This window comes from Pholis gunnellus (assembly GCF_910591455.1).
Source record: "Pholis gunnellus genome assembly, chromosome: 15".
NCBI classification, from domain to species: domain Eukaryota; kingdom Metazoa; phylum Chordata; class Actinopteri; order Perciformes; family Pholidae; genus Pholis; species Pholis gunnellus.
In genome coordinates, this window is record NC_136542.1 from 4,632,581 (window position 1) to 4,656,220 (window position 23,640).

The window sequence follows — 23,640 nt, forward strand, 5'->3', positions numbered from 1 at the left end:
TTTTTGCTTCTTCAGGATTAAGACAATGAATTGACAACAGTCTCCCAATTTGAAAATCACAAATTTCTTCATCATCTTTGACAATTATATATATATATGTATATAGACATATATACCTATATGTCTATATACATATATATGTATAATTAAATATATATACATGTATATTCTTGATTAAATGTCCCAGACAATTGATTAAAAAAAGCCTCACCTGATTTAAAAATAAATGATGGTAGAAGGTGAAACCTGGGCACTCATACGAGTATGTTAAAGATTAGAAGTAATGACTAATTATTATTTAATTCGTTTTGTTTTTCTCAAAAGTCTAGAAAACATCAGCAGGATCTTTTTTCTTTTAAAAAGCTGAGTAAAGAAATAATCCCTCGGCAGCTTTGCCTCGAGACATTTTTCCATAAATAGAAAATTAAAAAAAGGAACACGCAAAAGATTAAATAATTGGACAAATGCAACAGCTGAAAGCAGGATCTTAAATTAAGACAGCAGAATAGAAGAAGTGTGCGGGGAGGGAGGCGGGGGGGTTAAAATCTGTTGGCACGGGGTAAAGGGAAGATTTGGGGGGGGGGGGGGGGGGGGGGGGGGGGCTGTCCTCAGTGTTTCAGTCTTTTAGGTGCTGCTAGTAAGGGCCTTTCGTGTGCCCAAAGATCCCGATGGGGAAATGTTTGACGTGTGAGGACCACTGTGCCGCCAGCTGGAAAAACTTGACGTCGTTCCATTCGACGCCGTCAATCAATACTGCAGAGGAAGAGACGCAAAAACAAACAAAGTTACACTTTCATGACAAGAGTTAATGTTATACTGAACAACCCAGAGTCCCAACTGAATATTATACACACGTTTCTTCATTTAAGCGGCATTATGATTAATCAGTTGATTATTCTTTTGCGGCCTATTATGAGCAGTGTTGGTTGTGCATTCATTACTTACTTGCTTGCGTTCTTACTTACTTAAATGAAGAATCAATTATTTCATTAAGAGTTGTTGATATATTTTCTGTTAGTTGCCAAACTAAACCAATCATTTCTAAGTTTTAAGTATGAAGAACATTTTTACTGGAAAATTATACAAATAAGTACACTTAAAAATACATAATATGCAGGTATTGAGACCAGTCTGAGGATGTCTGTGCTGTAGAGAGGAGGAGGACATGTCAGGACGGGGCAGGGGGTCGGTTTACCTCTCAGCATGGTCTGCTGTTGCTTGGCAGTGCAGATGAGACGGCTGATGCCCTCGATCACTTGACTCTTCGACTCCACCTCCTTGTCTTTGCTCTTTTTTGGCAGGAACATGACTGGCAGAAGGGAACGACAGAGATACGCACGCTGTGAGTAAATGAGGGATTCAAAATCTTTCTGGTCTCGGAGGATTAAATTCGGGGGACATTTTGGTGCAACGTTTGAGGTCGGATGGTAAGAGATTTGATCAAATTGCCTCAAGTTCGGTGATATATCCTAAAAATATGATTCTTTCACACTTTTCATCCCTGATGTCAGCTGCTTTAAAACTTAATGTAATGTCATTTTGAGGTGAACTACTACTTTATTGCAGTCAGAAAATAACACATCCACAGAAACATGCATGCATCCGTCCACCTGGACAACGCAGGTGTGTCCAGCTTACCCTTCTTATTCTTCTCCTTGGTCACCACAGTCATGGACATGGTGGGCTGGGTGCTCGGCTCCGCGCCCCCCAGGGGCAGCCGGCTGACCTGCAGCGAGCGGAAATTGCACTTCAGAGTGTTTTTGGAGGAGGTGTCCCGCTTCTCCATGTCCTTCTTCCTCTCTGTTGGAGCCACCCAATAGTCCACCTGAAGCCCCATCAGCTCCGCCTGACCTACGGAACTACAGATGACAGTCAGTGAGGTGGACATTTTGGAAAATATCTCTCTTTTTTTAATAGAATAGTAGCAAAATCTAAAAATATAAGAGGTAGATAACACTATCATGCTATAAAAAAGTATCTTCTCTGGTAGAAAAATACAATATCATGACATACTTTTACGTTTTTATATTATCTATTTACTACACCTTCTTAAACATGTATTAAATAAAGAAAAATGTACAGAAAAGTCACATTTTTTGCTCTATTTTGCTGAAATAGCTTGTGATGTCATACCTGTAAGCACAGAAGCTGGTGGTGACGGAGGGAGAGGAGGGTGGGGTGGGCGACGCCTCTTTGAGAGCCGGTGATACTTGTGGAGGGGTGGAGGAGAGCAGCGAGGAGCCCAGAGGTGCTGCATCGTCAGAGTCTCCTGAGGGAGGAAACACTCAATCATTTACCTCCAAAAAGAAAATACTGTGGTGGAGAAATCAGTTTGTTTTGTGCAGATTACTTGTTGCACAATTTGAATACTTGTTTCTTTCTTTTGAACGTCAAAAATGTTTCTACAAACTTATTGCTTGCCTGACGTTGCAGACGTTTGCTCCACAAGACCAACTTTCACCATCTGTAGAATTCAAAGCAGAGGATAAAGGATTATTACGTGTATTAAAAAAAAACTATTAAAAGACACTTCTAACAGCTGCGTCAGTGTCGAACATGATTAATCAGCTGGATGAGGACAGAATCAACACACAGTGAGTATTTAGGGCAAATGAAGAGGCTGCTTACCCCAATGAAGGGGATGAATTTCTGACACGAGTCCTCATCCGGGCTGTGGAGAGGCAGCGGAGGCCAAAAGAGAGTTCACGTGAAAAGGATGCAAGAAAAGAATCAATGTGTTGTGAAGAAAAGGAAAGAAATGATGAAAAATGTAATTGAATCAAAGAGGACTGACTCCTACTAGCATTTCCAAATGCTTGTGAAAAATAAAAGATCATTCAAGATTATTCAAAGAAATCTACAGTTAGTAACATTGAGATCTGGCAATTAGTTTGATAATGCATGATTTCCAATGTTTCACATGTGGAAATACTGCAGTCTTCCATCGCACAGAAAGTTTGCAAAGCTACCACAGTCCAAACAGAATCAACAGCGCATGCTGAACTTGCTGCTGAGCTTTAAACCTCCACCAAAACAGATTTAGTTCCCCTCGTTGAAGCAGAGAGCAAAACATGCAAGCTGGGGGACGATTCGGTGCCTCCAACAAAGCCATCCAGTTATTGCAGACGCAGACTGGATCTACCAAACCAGAAGGGCATTCAAGGGGAAAGCAAGTCCATCGGGGGGGGGGACAACTAAACTACAGTCAAAAAGAAGTGGATGAGAAGGAAGAGCATCAACCTAAATCCACAACTTCTCCGGTTCCATGCACTACCTGAGAGCGGTAGTGCAGGGCTACACTTACAAGCCTTCCTGGAACTATTTTTCCTGGCAATGACCGGAAAAATAGCCTGAAGAATGGTTCTACGTTGGGTTTTTTTCTAAATGCAAAGACGTTACATGAGGTGAAAGGTTGTTGCTCTTGCCTTGAAGAAACCTGCCATCGCCCCCCCAGGGAAGAAACAGACAGACTACAGAGAGAGGAAGAGAGAAGACAGTCTGCAGTGGGTCACAGTTTGCACATCAAGGCCACGTTCTGCTTCCCCAAACACAACAACACATCTCTGGAGTAATCGGTTGTTTCGGGCGCAGCCAGAGAAAGAGAGAAAGCCAGATGTCTGCCTGGTATGTGGGTGTTAAATGTTCATCTGGGCCTTGCAGGGATGGATTATGACAGAACACATGACTTCTCATGTTTGAGTCATACGTTATCTTAAATGTGGGATGTATTGTTAAAAGATGCACATGCACGTCAATCCATGTAGATGGATGTAGGACTATGAACAGAACACATGCACTTTTCAGTTAAAAGGACAGAATAACTGGTATTAGTATATTTTTTATGTTTCTATTGTACATAACTGAATGTAAGTTGATGTTATTATCTTTTATTTATTCATTGCATTTATGTTTAATAAGAGGGGACTGACTATAAGGGTGTCCGCGCCCCTTAGCTGTGATCTCAGACTGACAAAGTCAGTATCTCCTTTAAATCTCTTCTTAAAACTGATCCTTATTTTTAACTGAAAATACGTTGTAATTGTTTTTAATCATCATTCATATCATTTTATCTTTTACATATTGGATTTTTTGTTCCTTTTTTTAATGCAAGGCACTTTGTAACTTTGTGAAAATGTATTTTCGTATTGTAAATATTTCCATTTATACACCTTTATGGCATGTTTGTACTCTGCAGTTTCTATACACTTTTTATTTTTTGCAGTTTGTATTTTGTATAAGCTTTAGCCAAGTCAAAGAACTGTAACACTTTATTTTACAGGTCCACCGTTTTCTGTCTAATCTCTTTCCTTTAAAGAACTACACGTATATAATTTGGTGGTAATTATAGCAGCACTAGAAAAACACATTTTAAGTATTTTTCTGTAACAAAATACTTTTTTAAGCTTAATATCTGATGTGAAAAACAACAGTTAGTTCCACCTGCTAAAACTAGGCATTGAGCATAACATTTTGTCATTGAATATATATTTAAAGCTATTAATATAAATGTAATATAAAATATGAGGACAGTGCAGTTGTTCGTTTGATGGTGACGTTACTACATTGAACCAAATAAGTTAAATGTCGATCTTGATTCAGGTTCGTCATTCAATCACCAAAAAAAAAAAGTGTTAATCACAATTTGACGTTGTGTGCAGGTTTTCTACTCCTAACTGATAACAGACAGACATGGACGGCCAAAAGCACGATGAGAGGCAGCAGAGAGGAAGAAACAGGGAACACAGAGCTGATGGTATTTGGTCTCTTGCCACTTTATCAGCACATTTTCCTCTTCAGTCCTCTGATATCTTACCAATGAAGACTGTTTGGAGGAGTAAGGATTGTCTTTCTTTGATGGTCATTAATGACAACAATAATAATCTTCACAAGAGCACACAGATGATGGATTGAGACTAGAATCTCGTCTTCATTCAGCATGAAGCAATAAAAGGAATTGTTCGTTCAATTCGTTATTTGCTCTCTTCCCCGTGCGTTAGATGGAAAGATTGATGATTGATTTTATTCATGGGTCATACCTTCATCACTCTCACTGTCTGTACGGTAAATATGAAGCTACAGCCAGGAGCAGGTTAGCTTAGCTTAGCATAAAGACTGTAAACAGAGGGAAACAGCTAGCCTGGCTCTGTCCAAAAAAACAAAAACAGAATCTCGAAAACACGTTTGTTAAATCCCAAAACTGAAGTGGACAGGGATTTATATTCGTCATGCTTAGCTGTTTGGCTGCAGCTTCACAGCTAAATATATTTAAATCAACAGTTCAAGTTTGTCAGGCAGAAGTATTGAATTGAAGCCGGACATTGAAACCAAGTTGAAAACATGTGATGTTAAAGTTTGTATAAATATCAATATATCAAAATATCTAAAAGGGTGGGGATTGACTTTTAGCTGATTTTAATATATTGAAACAATGTGACACTGATTAAGAAAACCTTTTTCATGATGTTTTCTTTATTCATACAACATAATATGTTATTGGTGCAGCTAACACAATTTCAACTGCACAAAAAGGACAAAGCTAGAGTGTCTTAGTAGCTATAAGACACTGTGTCTCGGCTGAAAACATTTATTTTGTTCTAAATAAAAACTTGACCCCGACGCAGTTTTAATTAGTTCAATAAATCCCAAACTGTGTCTGTGTGCTTCTGTTAGTTACAACTGTGAGCTGTGGCCTGGATAGCAGCTCTTATCTGAGAAGTTTACGGCTCAAACTGTTAATAGAAGAAAAAACAGCTGTTAAAGTGGCAAGCTCCAAGAAAGGCTGAGAAACGTTCAAGGGAAGAATAGCTCCAACACACAGAAAGCACATGAATCACCAGGCTACATGAGAAACTCAATCGACCACAATACCTTACTGCAAAATCAAAATGAAAGCTCTTTTTCCTTCAAAGAAAGAAAAGAAAAAAATGTAACAAAAAGATAAAAAAAACATGTTATTCACACACACACAGTGATGGAAAGACAGTGATGTTTAAAAGACAGACACCGCCACTCCCAAACAAACACACACTTCACAACATTAATTCAACTTTAACCTCCAGTTTGTTTGTCAAAAGGGGGTTCAAAAATATTTAAATGAACAAACAGAATGTACCAATGTTGTATTGAATGTACATTTTACTTCACATTATTATTCCAGATTCTGACAGCAGTTGTCTCAGTTGAACATTATGTTGCTTCTTGCAACAAGCGTAGGACATTCAATTGGACAAGGCTGATCTATCCGGTCTGAACGGAAAATTACAACAAAATTATATGTTTTTGTTCTGAAAATCCCGCTGAATAATGTATTTTGAAAGCAAGAAAATATGCACCGATTTGTATATCTTGTCTACTTGTGATTTTGCCAGAATTTAAAAAGGAAAGCCAGCTAACGTATCACGTGAATTGTTCAAAGAGTTTACAGTTCAACTCAATCCCCTTTTGAAAAACTGCTGAAAGCTCTGCATTAGAAGCATTTCCTGTTAGACGAAACCCCCACACTTCACTGAAAATTCAGTGTAGCTCATAAAAAAACCTTTAAATGTCCCACTGCTGTACAGCTCAGTGTGAAATGTTCTCAGGTTACTCGTGAGGGATGAAAACATACCTCTTCTGTTTGTAGGTGAGCATGGCCTCCGCGATGGGAAGCTGGTGAGCTCCGTTAGCTCCCACCATGTACTGAGTTACCCTCGACACCACGTCTGGGTTCTGCTGGGCTGCACAGGACGCAGAGATTAGTTAGTTCTCTACGGCTGACTGTAAACATGAACAAATACTCAGAAACATTCATGAAGATGTTCAAATTCATTCTTCAAAATGACCACTTTTCCTGATTGTAGGTGCTCTCTTAAGGGAACCGTATGTAGGATTTGGGGGGATTTTTATTGGCAGAAATTGAATAGAATATTCAGTCGTGTATAATCCCCTGAAACTAACCACTGTTGTGTTTCCGTTACCTTGGAATCAGGTGTTCATATCTAACATAAGGAGCTTCACAGAGCCCCCCCCATGCTGTACCGCCATGTTTCTACAGTAGCCCAGAATGGACAAACCGAACGCTGGCTCTAGAGAGCCTTTAGCATTATTTACCAAAGACTGTTTATAAGAAAAGGACGTAGTCGTTGAGACGTCAACCACTGGTCTTTGGACTGTAGTTTTGAAGCCTTTAGTTCGGCATTTTGACCGTCGCTATATTTGGACGGCGGAGGAGTGAAGTCGTGAAAGAGAGACACAGTATAGGGGTCAATCACAAGGTAGCCCCACCTTAAAGAATACACTACTTTATGGTCTATTTTACTCTAAATGTTCCAGAATTTACGAAATGAACATCATGCTGGATTGAAGAAGACTTGAAACTAGAGATTGAGATCATAAACTCATGTTTACTGAGGTAATAAATCAAGTGAGAAGTAGTCATTTTCCCATAGACTTCTATACAATCTGACAATTGTTTGCAAACAGAGGAGTCGCCCCCTGATGGCCAGTAGAGAGAATGCAAGTTTAAGGCTCTTCCACATTGGCTTCCCTTTTCAGAACCGGAGGTTGCCGTCTGGTTTTTTAACATTACCTGAAGTCGACCAAAGGAAGATGCCACTAAATCCCACACACTGCTCCTTTAAGACTTCGTGAAAACTGTACAAATTCAAAGGTCAGTAAGTTAAGAGCCCACCAATAACCGGAGCTTCTGGCTTGTGAAACAAATCCCTCCAGGCAGCATCTTGGAACAAACTGTTGTATCGATAGTCAATAGTGCCGAGATATTTGGAGACTGGATGTGCACCTAAACCAATCAAACACAAACAGTTGCAGAAGCAGTGATCAAGCATTTTGAGAAGCACTAATACCACTAGACAGGCTACCAGAAGTCTCCACCATTATCTTATCAATTTTCAGTAATTACAGCATTTTAATTTAGCTAAATTTCAATCTGACAATCATATTCTCATGTTTGAACATATGTAGCACCTTTAAATACAACAACAACAACAAAACGTAGCGTTGGGCTGCTACTAACCAAGAGGGATGATAAGGAACCTCATGTAGCCGAGCCAGTCAGGGGTCTTATGGGAAAGGTGGTCCACAAAAAGCCTCAGGACAGCACCGAGGTAGTGCTGCGCTCCGGCCACTGCGATCTTTATGGGAATGGGCGTCTGGGAGTTACAGTTGCAACTAGGAAAGAAAATAAATAGAAGGCGTACAGTTTCACAATCAATAACACAAAATTTGGTCGACAGCTTTTGTGAGAAAAAGCGAATATATGAAGGCAAACAAAGTCAGCGTGTGAGAGGTTCGCTTACAATCTCTGTATGCGGGAGACAATAGTGTTGAACGCAGCTTGGATGTCGGCCGTGGTGCAGGTGCAGACCACGGGTAGGTGGTGGTTTTGCAGCATATCTGAGAGATACTGAGCGGGAAGCAGAGGAAGAATCAGATGTAGGGTTGTATTTTATAGAGGGATTTGTGTTTTCCCCTTTTTTCCAGTCTACTGGTATTTGTAATTTGCTTGGGAATATCTGCCTCTTATTTTCCTTTATTACTGCTAATGTACTGTATTTTATGCCATCAAGAGGTTAATCTTTAATTCCTGTTTTCAACGCTGTGTGTGCTGCACTGTTGTTGTTTGTTGTGTCTCGTCCGTGCTAAAATCAAAATTGTCTATCCCACAGCTCGACTGGTAAACTATGAAAAGCAAGTGTTAAGACAAAAGCAGCCATTTCAAGGTCGTCGTGCAGGTGTTTCTCACCTGGCCCTGCCAGTCTGACGTGTTGATGAGGATGATGCTGTCGGGGAGGTGGTTATCAGACACCAGGATGTGGTTGAGTTGGTCATACACCGTCTTTCTTGGAATCTACAAAGGAAAAATAAGAAACCACAAAATATATTTGCTGAAATTAAGACAACACAACTTTAAAGTGACTGAGTTGTTTTAAGCTGAATCTATAAGACATCATGGAGCGTAAAGAGGCTACGCTTGTGATAATAACTGGTATTTCATGTTCCGTAGAAAGTACAAATTCTCCTGCAGTGCTCTCGTCCTACCTGTAGGTGGCAGCGCGTGTCCAGGGACCGCTCGTTGTCCAGGCTGTTGGCCCTCTCGTTCTGCGGCCTGCTGGGCTGGCGCTCCTTCAGCGACGTGCTCCTGCCTCGCCTCCCCGCCAACTTCGGTTCCTGCCTGAAAAAAAAACCAGCAGAGGAAGAGAGGTGGAGGACTGGAGTGCCAGAAGCAGAGGTTGTGATGTAATGGTCAACGACTCGAAGCATAAACCCTGTTCTGATCTGGAGGAGATGATTATAGAAAGGAACACAACCACTCATATCAATAAAAATAAAAATGTATTTTCTATTTTCCCTTTGAAAAGACCCGAGGGATGCATCTGTCATGTTCTTCTCGGTCAGCTTTGAGAAACCATCCTGCAGATGTAAATCAATGATTTAAAGGAGTGGATTACTGATGTTTATGCATTTCTACCTGTTGGATGAAATGATTAAGGACTCCGTCTTGGTCATTTTGCCAATCGGTGGCAATCGCTCTAGAAATGTGTCCATGTTGTCCATCTCCAGCTCTGTGGTCGGAGTCACCGCCTCGGGCTGCTCCTGAGAGAAAACAAGCAGCGGGGTTTATGACTCCAGAGCTGACGGACGTGTTCGTGCATTTATGCATTTCAAATCAAAACACTTGTTCACGCAATAAATGTCTCAACTGTCCCTGAGGATTTGAGTTGTTACTCATTATGATTTACTCTAATTGGGTCAGGGTTTCTGCACACTTAAACAGTAACAGCAAAGATGTATATCTCTCTCTCTCTCTCTCTCTCATATATATATATATATATAGCTGTTGCTTAGCAATGCCATTCAGTCAAAACCCTCTCCTGAGCAGCTTGAAGAGTTGAAACTCACAAAGGAGACGTTATCAGACACACCGTCCTCTGGAAACTTGGCCCCAGCACACTTGGTTTTATCCGGGTCGATCTGGAATGAGAGGGTGAGAAGAACAATAAACATCACCTGGTTTGAATGGAGCCCCAGGAACTTTGATTTCACATGAAGAATTGTTTGTTGGTTCAGCAGGAAGCCCTACGGTTTCCCTAAACAAACTCACTTTATAACTGGTTTAAACCTGCAGACTGATGGGAAAATCTGACTTTTACTCTTCTGTACTTCACTGAAAGACGCCCTTAAGCAGGATAATTGACGTCTTTCTGCTCCACTGCGTTTGCTCATCGGCTATCGGTGCAGTTCAGCGGTTACACTGATCGACCTCCAGATGTTTCATTGTGGCATAAGTGACCCAGTTTGTTTGAGTAAACGTAGAGGAGGCAAACAAAGTGTGATATCATGTGAAATGAACTGAAGTTGCACGTTCTAATTACGCAGAAGGAAATCCCTGCTGAATTCATTGAGGATTCGTTTCAAACGTTGTGTTAATCGCTGCGCTGTCGCAGTGACTTCGCTCTCACCGGGCTCGGAGGCTCCCGGTGGCTCCGGATGCTGTGGATGCTGCCGATCTCCGTCTGAGAGCTGGAGAGGGACAGACCCTCGAAATATGGCCTGAAACACAAGAAACAATCTGGACTGAAGTACAGAAAACCAATCAGTTTGTGTCAACATGACTATTGACTGATATGAGGAGTCTCCTCATGTACAGTCAATGACGGCACGCTAAACTCTACCAAGACCAATCTTTGACTTCACGCTTTGATTTGTTTTTTTTGTCACCCCAGTTGTATCACGTCTTCTGCGACGCTCGAGGAACTTTTCTCGGCAGAAAGACAGGAAGGTTAATTAAATAAGATTAATTCAAAAGAATTGAATAAAGCGAAAGATCCAGCTTATAATGGAGCGTGACCCACACGGGGGACTAAAAGTCTGTTAAAATGGGAAACTAAACAGCTGGAGGACTCTTTTAAGTGTAAGTACGTTTTAATGAAGTGTCCCATTATCTAAGTTTCCTGCCCTGCAAAGTATTAAAACCTAGAGGAAACCCTGAAAAGGCATTTTAAGTTATTTTAAAACAGTGACATTCAAATGCCATCGCCACAGAACATTAGTGCAACATATTGGCTGAATACAGTTTCACTAACAAGCATAAAATTTAAAGGAAAGCAGCCTGTGGTTCTGTCATGTGACCTGCTGCTGCCGGGTTTAAAGGGACAGCTCACTTCAAAATCAAAAATACATATTTTTCTTCTTACCTGTGGTGCTTTTTATCAATCTAGATTGTTTCGGTGTGAGCTGCCGAGTGTTGGAGATATCGGCCGTAGAGATGTCAGCCTTCTCTCCAATATAATTGGACGACATAGAACAAGGCTTGCGGTGCTCAAAGCGGCAACAGAAATATCTCTTTCCATAAATCATGACCCAGTTACTAAAGATAGTCGACAGACCTGGTTGTGAGCAGTTTCATGCAGGAACTACAGGTGAAAGTAAATAGTAGGTCCTGTTTTTTAGGAATTTCAGTGTTACAATACAATTCAGACTTTTAGTGAAGCATTTTTACTTTATTATCATAATTATTTGGCCTGCAGTGCCCCACACTGTATACTTTAAGTGTTTGACAAATAAACACAAACATTACTGCTGAGAAACACTCACTTGAGTTTGGGTTTTGGTGTGCTGAGGACGCTGTCGTCGTCGTCCAGCTCCGGGCCGCTGTCACTCGGGTTCTCAAACTCTACGCTATCCAGGTCCAGGTCCTCCTCCTCCACCTCGGGGGGCGGCTCTGCAGGGTCCTGCTCCGAGTCCAGCACCTTCACAAACAAACACACACAAGCACACAAGCACAAGCACAGACATGTTTAGCAGCTCAGCAGCTCCACAGTAGAGGCCACACAAGACAGAAACACTCACCTCATCTGAAACTCTGAAGCGCTTCAGAAGAGCCACCACGCGCTGCTTAAAGTTCTGCTGCTAAAACACAGGAGAGCAAACACACAACCACCGGTCAGTCTGTGAAGCAGTTATGATTTACTTCAGCGCTCTCAGCTCTCATTCTAGTCATTCTACCGGCAGTAGATGCACTTGCAGTTTTGGCTGGGTATCGATTTCGCTGCGTGTGCTCGTGTAAATCAATAATCAGGCAACATCATGCCTCATCTGCTTTCATCTCCTGCTCCTGTTTACGGAGCTCCATGAAGCCACATCACCCATTTAAACTGTTTCAATAGGACTTGACCATCTGTGAATGAATGTAAATAAGTGGTGTTTATTTTAGAAGGTAGTTATATATACATTTATGTATTTCATACTTTGGGTTGTGGGAAGCTATCAAGTTAAAAGGCTCAAGTCCAAGTGGAGTCACGACTCAATGGTGTTAAAATGCAGTTAAAATCAAAGTCTAATTGCAAGTCTTTAATGATTTTGTCAAGTCAAATCTTACTTAAGTCCAAGTCATATGACTCAAGTCCACACCTCTGCCGCCATACTAACTTTCACTGGCCAAGAAATTGTCCAAACCACCAGTTTTACCACCATGAAACTGAAGGTCACTGTGTGGGTTCACTGCATAGTCGCTGTCTTGGACTTCCCTGTAGGTAGGGATGCTCAAACCAAAAGTATTGTTTCTTTATCTTATAGCTGGGCCTCGTCTCTTACTCTGGTGATGGAGGGGGTCCTCACAATCGACCTCCTCTGCTTTTTTGGCTTTCTCACATCGTACTCGTCATCCTCCAGATCCTGAAAAACAAGACACAAATGAAGTTAAAATTCGATGCATTATTTACACTCGTCTGTCTCGAAGTTTTACTAAACAAATTGCGCAGCGCAAGAACAGATGTGCTCAATTATTAGCCGACTTGACCAGGATGAGGTGAATTGATTTCTCTTGGCGTCGCGACCCTCAAAAGTCTGCTTGCCTCAATGACGTGGAGGCCGACTCACCTGAACCTGCACGGCGTCGTCGCTGGCCTCCTGCTCCGAGGAGAAGCTCTCGTACTCCTCCTCTGAGTAGTTATCTAAAGCGGAGGACAAGTAGGAAGATTAAAGGCCGGAGTGAAGAAGACGCCTCATACATATTTCAATGACCCTTTTAAAATTTGACACGCAGCAATGGATCTGAATGAACATGACGTACAAACAGTGCACTGTACGCGAACCTGAATTTAAAATCGCTTTCTGCACACTTAGAGAGAAAAAAAAACAGCCTGAACCCTGTGATCCCTGCTCCGCGCAGCACATCGAGCATATTTAGGTGATTACGACGGCTTCCCGCCGCGTTTAACCTCGGTGCATCGCGGGTAATGAGAGGCAAAGTGTACCGGAGCATTTGATCTTCTGTCCTCCATGCAGGGCTGCCTCCTCGTGGTCTATTGGCTGACTGGACAGAGAAAAGATCCAGATCTCGGCCACCTTCCCCAGCAGCTCTTTCTGGTTGCTGCAGAGAGGCAGAACCTGGCCTCCCTCTGTCGGGTGCTGCATCACCTGGTGAGAGAGAGGAGAGGAGAGGAGAGGAGAGGAGAGGAGAGGAAACATGAGAGAGAGGAGGAAATGTAGGGGGAGGAATGTTTCACTTCAGTGACCTGAGCTCACTTCTCAGTTGTTTTAATTCAAGAAATATCCCAAAATACAAGAAATATCCACTCTTTAGACATTCAAACTGTTGAAGTTCTATGTATGTTTTAGGACCTTATGTCATGCATGAAAGGCAGAAATGCAAAGGTCTCCTCCTGCAGTAAACTCTATAAAGCATCATGGATTGCAGGCCCAGAGATAGTGCGTTACATTTTTCGTAAGTAGAAAATCCTGTAAAGTCCTTAATTCTGTGTATATTTTGTGTCATCCTGATTGCCTATGCTTTCATTATATTATCTAGTGTTTTCTCTCCACATGACATGTATTGCATGTCTGTCTGTCCAGGGAGAGGGATCCCTCATCTGTTGCTCTTCCTGAGGTTTCTTTATTTTCCCTGTTAAATGGTGTTTTGGGGGAGTTTTTTTTAACGTCTCTGAAACGAGGGTCTGAGGACAGAGGATGTTGTATGTGCAGGAAATTTATGATTTGTGATATGAGGCTCTAAAAGTAACATTTACTTGACTACAGGCTGCTTCTTTTACCGTATCTACACAAACCTACACATTCACACCTGGGAGCTGCTCAGTAGAACCACCCTCCGTCTTCTCTTCTGTTTAAAAGCTGAGGCTCCACTAAAGCAGGTGAGTGTTTTTGCCCAACGGCATCTATGCAGCGTTCACTGAGCGCCATTCATTCCGGACATATTTCACACTCCAGGTCACTTCAGGACAGCACCGCCTCAAACCTGGAAGAGTCTCTCTGCTCCTGTGAGACCAAGTCAGCCTTTAGCTGTTTACACTGTATCTTGTGTGGCATGTTGCGTTAGAGCCTCGTTGTATCCTTGAGTTGAAAAAGTGAGAACCATTTCTTTCTTGTTGTAAAGTAGCTTCAGCTCTCTGTTTTTTTTTCTCTTCTTTTCCTCACAGGCGCCGAAATGTTTTCTTTTTCGTACCTCAGCTGCTGAGATGTGACCTTGATAAGCTCCACTGAGCTTCATGAGCCATATGCCAACTCCTGAGTGAGCATCATCTCAGATATTCATCTTTATTCATGTATTCTTGGTTACTTACAACACAAGGAACAAGCAGACAACGGAGGAGTTTTCTTCACTTCTTTAAGGAGAAGTTGAAAAAAACAAAAAGCAGGTTTGTACTGAGATGGAGAGAAATGATCTGAAGCCTTTCAAAGATAGAGCTCTTATTTTCCAGACTAATTAAAGGGCAAAAGGACTTTTTTTAAGACAGCTTTTCAAAGAGCCAGGAGTTAAGTACACGAGGCACAGCCAATCCCCCGGTGAAGATGAGGAGGACAAAGTCTCCTCATGTCAACCTGCAGCTTCAACATCCACCATTTTCTCATTATAGTTCCTCTAACAGCCTGTTAGAGCTGATGCTCCTTTGAGCTTCCTCCTCCCTTGAGACTTCAAGACTCAACAGAAAAGTGTGGCTCAAGTGACCTTGTTATCCTCTACACACCATGCAAACAATATAAATATTAGGTTTGTTGCAGCACGGTCAAACTGTACCTCGGCCATATCAATAGATCCCACTGCCAGAGTCTTGTAGCCCAAGATAGTTCGGTTCTTGTATCTCTTCCGTCTTTGCAGCATGATCTGCAGCTTGTTTCCTTCTCGTTTTAAGAAGTGAGGGTACTGAGGGAGAGGAAACAGGAAAAAAGAAGACCTAGCATTGAACTGGTAGCTTTTTACAAATATTTACATATATATATATATAAATATCCCTGTGTCATATATCTTATTCCTCTTCCCCATAGAGCTCCATTGTTGCATAAAAACTATTACAAACACATACGTTAAACACACTGTTATATACACAGACTGCTGCTGTAAATATTAACTAGAGCACTCAATCAGGAGCTGAAAATAGTCCCCGAAAAAACCCCAAAAACAGCACAATTTACTCCTTCTGCTTTAAGTCCATGACGCCATGGTTTTAAATTAAAGTATTTCTCTAATACATTAAACATTCATGACTAAAGGGCAATAAAGTAAGAGGGTGTGTTTTACTTATTTGTATCTTGATTTGACTGAGAGACAACATCAGCACACAACCCTTCAGGTCTGTTTTTGTTTTGAATGCAGCGAGTTATGTCACCTTTTTCAAAAAAACACTTCAAACCAGTGAGAGGAGCACAGACAAAAACACAAACACAGAACTCTCTCTCATGAAGCAACCAAAACGGTCAGAACTGGAAGAAGATCTTTGAGAAAATATGTCTTTAGTGAAACTGCCGAAATTACGTCGTCCTTTAAAAACGAAAGTATTTATCTGCGACTTGTTTTTACATCTTCAGAGGGAATGAGGGATGACGGAGGAGTCGTGAGGCAGAGTGACTAGCAGAGTGACTAGCAGAGTGACTAGTAGAGTGACTAGTAGAGTGACTAGCAGAGTGACTAGTAGAGTGACTAGTAGAGTGACTATAGTGTGACTATAGAGTGACTAGTAGAGTGACTATAGTGTGACTATAGAGTGACTAGTAGAGTGACTAGTAGAGTGACTAGCACTCTATAGTCTAGCAGAGTGACTAGCAGAGTTTGGATCTTTTTAATGGATTTGTTAATAACTCAAATATAGATTGTTACCACTTATCTTTGGGTCCTTTGTGCACACACACAAAAGGAGGTGCAGTGTTGCAGCAAAAAATTGAGATGCAAGTTTGAGCGGTTGCCATGGCAACAGGTGTAATAAAACTCATCCCACACATGTTTAACTCTGTAAGATCTCACCTGAATGAGAAAAAAACATCAAATAAAGAACAAAGAAATATGGATAAATGGTTGTTGTTGTTTTTTAGCAGCCTACGATGTTTATTTCTAACCCAACATCAGCGTGGGGGGATTTAGTTTATTTACCTGCAGCGAAAAGGTGAGAGCCAGATCAGTCTCCACAGACCCACTGGGTGGCAGCACTATCTCATGGGACCTCAAGATCCGTTTGGAGCCCTGCAAAATAAATGGTTGGTGTTTAATTCAGTGGGAGCTCTTCCCCTGGAATAGATAACTCATATTAAAACATGTGGGACATTTAAATCTCATGTGCTTTCACAGTGATGATATACAAATTCACAAAGCAAACTATTTTACAGTCTATGTTTGATGCGTTTTACCTATTTTCTGCTCAGTAACTGGATTGATTATTGTCAAAGTTAGGTTACGGTTGCAAGAGAACATATCTTAAAACAAAAGACATAACTTAACTGATAACTTAAAATGGTCAACAGTCAAATATAAACCATTATGACCCTTCAATCTTCTGCCCTTCATCAGGGACTGAGATTTAAAGGACCGGGGTTTGTTTGTGCACATCCGTTCTGTCGTGTCCGTCTGTGTGCAGCGTACCTGGATTTTAACCGCGATGACCACAGAGATCAGCTCTTTGTCAAGTTCCCTCATCACAACCAGCTTCTTCAGAGTCAGACTGCACAACCTGAAGCGAGAGAGAGAGAGAGATGCAGAAGATATGTGTTTTTTAAAAATGCACAAACCGCAGATTCATGACACAGTTCACAACTAACCAAAACACAGCAAGTCATCAGTCAATCAACAGGTTTAATGTGCAGGTGTGATCATCTCACTAATACAGCAGGTGTTAATTTGACGCTTCTATGCCAAGGTCAGTGTTTAACCGGAGCCGACCGATGCATTCGCTCAGCTGATATTAATAGCTTATCACAGATTTATTGATATCTGTGGAGGCTGATAAGTCAGAAGAAATGAAAGGACAGAAATGCCTAAAGTATGTTTGAGGTAATTCAGATGTTACGTAGTGTAGTTTGTCCAACACATTTATTTTCTAAATGTAAAATGTCAGCGGTTAAATTCGTAAACAACCTTTCTGTTATCTTTACATTTCAGTTTGTGTATTAAAGGAAACAAGAGAGATATAAAATGTTGCAATAGTGAAATTAAAACAGGTACTAGTGGGTGGATACCGTTTGACAGAGCCAGGCGAGGTGTTTCCCTCCTGCCTCCAGCTTTTACATGCTACGCTAGGCTGTGCAATGACCTCACACAGCTCAATACGTCACACTTTGGAGGCTAAAGTCGCTTGAGCTGCCGTTTCATTATGACTGTAATAGAAAAAGATGAGCGGGACATCAATCTTTTCATTAAAATTGCATTATCTTCTAGCATCAGTCTTCTTCTTCCCTGCCGTTGCTAGCGCATTTCTATAAAATATTGTAATTAAACATTATGACCTTTAGGTTATGAGGCACCCAGTGGGCCACCTTTAAAAAATACTAAAACTAAACTGGTCACTGGAGCGACGGCGGAAGAATTGGCCACAGACCCCAGAAACATTCCTAAATTCCTGCACTTGTTAGACTCTCTTAATGTGAACTGAGCTAAATCATCTGTTACCATCACTTTGTCTGAGTGGTCCAGCAGACGGGCCTGAATAGAGACATTGAAGCAGGATGGTGGCGTTAGCAGCCGTGAGGGGGGGGCATTGTTAGCACAACATGATGGTGGTGGTGATGGGGGGGGGCTGCTTTAACAAGCTTGTCACGATTTTTTGAGACACTTCCTCAAAAGACGAAAGGCTTTTTTTGAGGCCGTCTTTGGTTCCTTTGACTGAAACGTTCAGGAGAAGCTGCTCTGAAGAGGCTCACAATCCGGAGGCCCAGTCGCTCCAACCATTCATCATCCAGCTCTGCTTTTTTTTTTAAACGTTGGAATGACATCACTCCTAAATTATTCTAGGGGGCACAGCTACACGGCGTTGGATGTCGTTCAACAGCCGAACGTTTCTTGTCACACAGTTGAGGCTCAAAACTGCTACGAGTGACGGAGGAGAGAGAAACGTTCTCGGCGCTGAGCGGAGAGAGGCCACATCAATACACCAATATCCCCCCCGTCATTTAGTGAGCGGACTGAGGAGTTGACCGTGCGTGTAATTCAACTCCTCTGGAGGGCAAAACACCGACGGATAGGTGAGGCATCAAACGAAAGAAACCAGCAGCACTAACAAGACAAGTCAAGGGGCTTTCAGTGTGCTGCTGAGTGACATAACGCTGCACGTCTCTGCATCAATCAGCCTCGAGAGAGAAAGCGAAATATCGAGACGCAGGGAGAAGAAGCGATGACAATGGCAGGTTTGAAGAAGCCCCCCCCCCCCCGGCAGGCTGAATGAAGACCTTTCTCTTTTTCAGCCGAGTCCAAGAAATCTCAAGCACAATGGACACAAGCCAATGAAGGCCGGCATTGTTTTCTGCTCCGGCCCAGACAATACGCAGCATTCTTGTTACTTGCGTTTTGTATTCTACCCCATTGGTTCCAGAGCCCACAGCACCATCTATTTCAGATATGCTAGGTGGCTGGATGTTGGTTTGCGTAGGCGGCCAAATGATATCTGCCACACAGACTGCTCTGCTAAGAAGTCACATTTTTATCCCCCCACAATGGATTTGTCATACGAGTGCTGTGCGTGCGCTCCGGCAGCTCATCTGCCCAAAAAGGAACAGCACTGAAATGATATTTCTAATAAAACACCACTTAATTTGTAAGAGGATCTGTGCTGACCCATTTCACTTCGGTTGGTGACATAAAACCCTGAGATAGAGTGGGAGGATTTTTTTTTTATTTTTATGGACACACCGGTAACATTTTCCCAAGAAATGTTGTTTTGTCTCATAAAAAAAAACTATTGATTTCCAGAGTTTCATAAGATCCACTATTGAAAAAGGCTTTTTGAAAGGATTTGCCATATTTTAAAAGCGTCAGTACACTTCAAACAAAGCACTGGTGGATTGTCCGACAGCGTTTGAAACACGCTTTTCAACTGCAGGATCAGGTGAGGTCTGCAGCCGACAGGTTTCAGACCTTTTGATAATTTTCCGACACAAAAAAAGACAAAAGATTGGCTTTGTGAAAATAGACGGGGTTTGAGTTTATCCCTCGAGCTCTCTCTTTTCTCATTCTTCACACAAATCAGTGCAACACCACAAACGCCTTCAAGGACAGATTGAAGTATAAACACTTGGTAGGTACACAAACACTTAACCACACATACCCAGAGGTTATTCAAGACACTACACACACATTTTCTCGGAACAAAATGCAAATGGTGGGCCGGCAATTTTTTAATCCAGAGGGTGAAAATCCCCCAGCGGAAGAATAACTTGTGCTAAAACCCACTAATGTTTATCCATCATCTCCCACAAATGCACAGACGACACAGATGGATGGGTTACGTCAGGACGGTTTTGATTGCACTGCTCTCTAACAGATCGCTCCACGGCTGCACTGAGCTGGAATGATAATGAACCCAGAGATGCGAGTCTCGAGTCTGCGACCTGGACTCGAGTCGCACACACACGGTGACTTGAGAGGTGACTTGCTGCCACCGTCTGCTGGCTACCGTTAAACCGAGAGAAAGACAACGTTAGTTATCAACGTCGTCAACAGGCAGTTTACAGGTTCATTAGATTACCATTACACTGGAGGGATGTGTTCATTTACATTTTAGTAATACATTTCATTGGCTGAGGCCCCAGTGTGATTATATAATACGGTTGAACTATTGTTGAAGAACAGTTTACAGTTATTAGCGCGTTATTCATTCAGAACGCTGTGTTTTTGTAACTGTATATTCAACATTACAATTCAAACTACATGTATCGACTTTAAAGGGAAGCTTTCATCATGTGTGTTTTGTCATATTGAATTGTAATAGTTTAAAAGGGATCAAATACCAAACTACTAATCAATGCTGATGCTGTTTGCTAATAGATAAAGGAGCGATGATATTACAGTGGCCTGCATGCTTTGACTCTCTTAGATACAGCTGTGCAGCGTTCTTAGCAGACCGGATGGCATGCAGCAGCTGATAGAAAGCTCATTACAGACTTAAGAGACTTGAGAGCATCTCTGAATACACACTAGGACTGTACATCACCCCTTCTGTTGAGATCAATGGAGTCACTCCACCGACAAGATTACATTACATTACACATGCATAGAGAGAAGAGTGGGATTACATCTTTTAAACATCTGGAATGTGTCTCAGAAACATCTGGCTCTTTATTATGATAATATGATTTTGGTTACATTTACATTTGGCCTTTGTGACATCAAATAACTATCACCCATGAGGCAAAAAATGCATTTAAGCCTAATTGTGTTTCATCTACCAGTAAATAAAAGTGACTAAAACCATGAATTGGAAAAGTTTTTCTACGCAACGTGACACCTTCGTCAAAATTTTATCTCATCAACAAGTTGTTAAAGCAGTGAGAAGTTATCAGCAGTACGTGAAGCTCCTCTCTGTTCCTTCTTTGATACACAAAGAGTGATACATCAGAACAATACAGTCAAGTGCTGCGGTTTCCCTCGACATCTGCTGCCCTTTTACACTCTGAGCTGAATTCGAGAGGAGGACTCGCTCGCTGACACGAGCTAATGCATTCGTGCACCGAGCTTCTGTCTGTGTGTTCACGGACACACATACAACAACACACAGCGGCTGTGTTGGCCCCGCAGCAAAGCAACCTGTTCCCTGCTCCGTCCCCATCGCTGCTGCAGCCCCAGAGGGACTGTGGGCTGCTGAAACACACGGTGCCAAATCCTGATCCAGTGGCCCGCTCAGCACAGATGCTCTGGCAAAGGCCGGGGGGGGGGGGGGTAGGACCGACAGGCCCAGTAGGGTGCTGCGATAGCACAGTCACAATCACTTCATCTGCCAAGATCAACAAACCAACGGGAATTTGTTTTGCTGTCACTGATGCAGAGACGTGTGACACAACGTACTGCAAAACACACAGCGGAGGGACAACAGGGTGTAGATTGTTGACGCATGTCAGTTCTGCTGTGCTGATCGTCAATCTTGTTCACTGTAAAGAAAACCGTGAGACGGATGAAAGCTAAACATAACGTCATGGAAGTCACGGCTACTTTACTGCTATTGCTCCTGCTGCCGTTCCCATTATAGCTCACTTTTAGAGGTACTAATTATCATTTTGTGCATCTTTATACTTCTATTCCACTCCACTGAAGGGAATATGGTTCTTTTGTTTAATGGTTCCACCACATTAATCAAATGCTTTGAGAAGAGTCACTAATTCTACTTTAAGTGGTGGAATGTAACAACAGGTACAACCTTGTACTTAAAGCTACAGCTTTAGTAAAAAATAACTTTTTGTCATAAACTGTTACTATATCCTGATAGCACACGAGACAGATAATCTGTGAAAAGAACAGGTTCCTCATCCTCCTTTAAGCACTTCTAATGACATTGCAAGATTCTAACACAGAGCCGAGGAGCAGCTGTCAATCACAGCTCTTAGGCTCATCAAACTGTCAAACTGCTGATCAAATATGAATCAAGATGCAAATGTCCCCACAGTGCCAATGTAAACATGTTTATTTAACATTCACACGGCTCACTATGTTCCTTGTTTAGCATGCTAACTTTGGCTGACATGCAAATTAGCACTGAACACAAAGTACTGCAGAAGCTGATGAGAAGATGTCATTAGTATTATGTTGTCATAAACAAAAAACAAATTTAATTTTGAATTGATGATGGCGCTACATTAAGGAACCATCAAAGTGATTATAATTCATCGGGGAGGGGGAAATTAATGTCTGCGCCGAATCTGAATCCGAATAATTGAGTTAGGGTTCAATCAATCAATCAAGTTTTAATTACATGAATCGAATATAATGTGCTTTACAAATGATCGACGAGACAAAAACAAGATGAAAATAGAGAGAAGATGAAGAAACTAATGCACACAAAATAAAGTTAGGAAAAATTAAATAGTAATAAATCGATCATCATAAAACAGTAAAACTTAACTGAAATAAAATAAGAACAAAAAATATCTATAAATGCTAAAATCATAGCATAAAAACACAAAACACGACATGAAAGCCAGACTGAATAACTGAGTTTTTAGTTTCTGTTTATAAATATTTTCAGATGCACATTATGCTCCACAGGCTGTCGGCTTGGAGCGTAATGTCTAAAAGCAGCGTCACCAAAATGTTTTTGTCCTGCTCTGTGGAACAGCTAAAAGAGAAGAACCAGAGGAACTAAAAGCATTCTGACAGGTAAATTGCTGCCTTATCAAATAACAAAAGAACTTTAAAATCAATATGAAAACTAACAGGCCACCAAAGTAAAGATTTTGAAACCAGGGTTGGGGTTAGAAGGCAAACAGCTGCTTTGACAATTTGAAATGACGACTCATCTCTGGATCTTCAGCTCTTGATTTGCAACATGCTAAAAGAAAATGTCACAATCCGGCTGAAAACAGAAAAGAGCCACGATCAGCAGAGAGGAGGAGGTGCAGGCTTGGGTTACAGGAGATGACACCCTACACCCGACTCTAACCCGTGAACATTCCCACTCATTGATTTGTTTGTCTCTTGACATGCTGACACTCGAGGAATTCAGACACTAACAGTGTATCTCAAGACAGACAAGATCTTAAAACTATTGGACTTAATTATTTCTGCAAGAAAAGGACAAACGTTTTATTCTGGTTTCATTAACAGCCAACATTTATTGATCTCTCGACATCGCCACTGCAAATATGAATCATTGTTGATAATGTGTTCAAATATTTATCATTCAAATATTCTACATTTAATATTTAAAATCTAGAACTGCTTTTCGTGCGGTTGCAACAGAGCGAGGTCAGAGAGGAGAGAAGAGATGTCGACATTGTGGAGGTCAGATAACATAAATATCCGAGTCTTCAGTTTCAACTTCTGGATGTGTTCCTTCTGTCGATAGGAGAGTCCGGCAACCGAACACTGGGAGCAGCAAGCTGCATCCATAATGAGATTTCCATACTTCACACTGCCACTTCCTGCTCTTCTGCCCCGGGCCTCACCCACACACACACACAGAGGCCCTTAAAATAGAAGCTTGGACACGATGTAAGAATTGAGTGAATAGCGCATCAGATGTCACGAGAGGAGCGATCGTAGGGCTTTCATTTGATACTCGAATGGATGATGGGTATTCCACCTGAAGATGGAGAAAGGTTCAAGACATTTGAGCTAAAAAGAGGTGATTTGAAAAAGCATCATTATTCAGCTAAAGAAGTAGAAATAAGTCTGCACTTCTAAATTCTAAAGTGATGATACTGTACAAGTGTTGC

At 41.6% G+C, this 23,640-nt stretch overlaps 1 protein-coding gene across 2 annotated transcripts in view; it reads right to left on the bottom strand.

The window, feature by feature from the left end:
- Positions 1-612: 612 nt before the first annotated feature.
- pacs2 (phosphofurin acidic cluster sorting protein 2) overlaps positions 613-23,640 on the bottom strand; it is a 50,317-nt gene continuing 27,289 nt past the window's right edge. Inside the window, exons 2-26 of one of the 2 annotated variants that reach the window (XM_079174374.1) lie at positions 16,868-16,955; positions 16,382-16,471; positions 15,035-15,160; positions 13,257-13,419; positions 12,880-12,953; positions 12,595-12,675; positions 11,851-11,910; positions 11,596-11,750; positions 10,461-10,551; positions 9,901-9,972; positions 9,470-9,594; positions 9,040-9,172; positions 8,744-8,848; positions 8,298-8,404; positions 8,015-8,169; positions 7,670-7,780; positions 6,608-6,716; positions 5,869-5,901; positions 3,426-3,470; positions 2,629-2,671; positions 2,422-2,464; positions 2,134-2,269; positions 1,639-1,859; positions 1,196-1,309; positions 613-753 (exon numbers count right to left, since the gene is read on the bottom strand). In XM_079174374.1, the coding sequence (XP_079030500.1) occupies positions 635-753; positions 1,196-1,309; positions 1,639-1,859; positions 2,134-2,269; positions 2,422-2,464; positions 2,629-2,671; positions 3,426-3,470; positions 5,869-5,901; positions 6,608-6,716; positions 7,670-7,780; positions 8,015-8,169; positions 8,298-8,404; positions 8,744-8,848; positions 9,040-9,172; positions 9,470-9,594; positions 9,901-9,972; positions 10,461-10,551; positions 11,596-11,750; positions 11,851-11,910; positions 12,595-12,675; positions 12,880-12,953; positions 13,257-13,419; positions 15,035-15,160; positions 16,382-16,471; positions 16,868-16,955 (2,599 nt within the window). In that variant the 3' untranslated portion in view covers positions 613-634. The remainder of the gene's footprint in view (positions 754-1,195; positions 1,310-1,638; positions 1,860-2,133; positions 2,270-2,421; positions 2,465-2,628; positions 2,672-3,425; positions 3,471-5,868; positions 5,902-6,607; positions 6,717-7,669; positions 7,781-8,014; positions 8,170-8,297; positions 8,405-8,743; positions 8,849-9,039; positions 9,173-9,469; positions 9,595-9,900; positions 9,973-10,460; positions 10,552-11,595; positions 11,751-11,850; positions 11,911-12,594; positions 12,676-12,879; positions 12,954-13,256; positions 13,420-15,034; positions 15,161-16,381; positions 16,472-16,867; positions 16,956-23,640) is intronic. The other variant, XM_079174375.1, reaches the window with a different exon arrangement.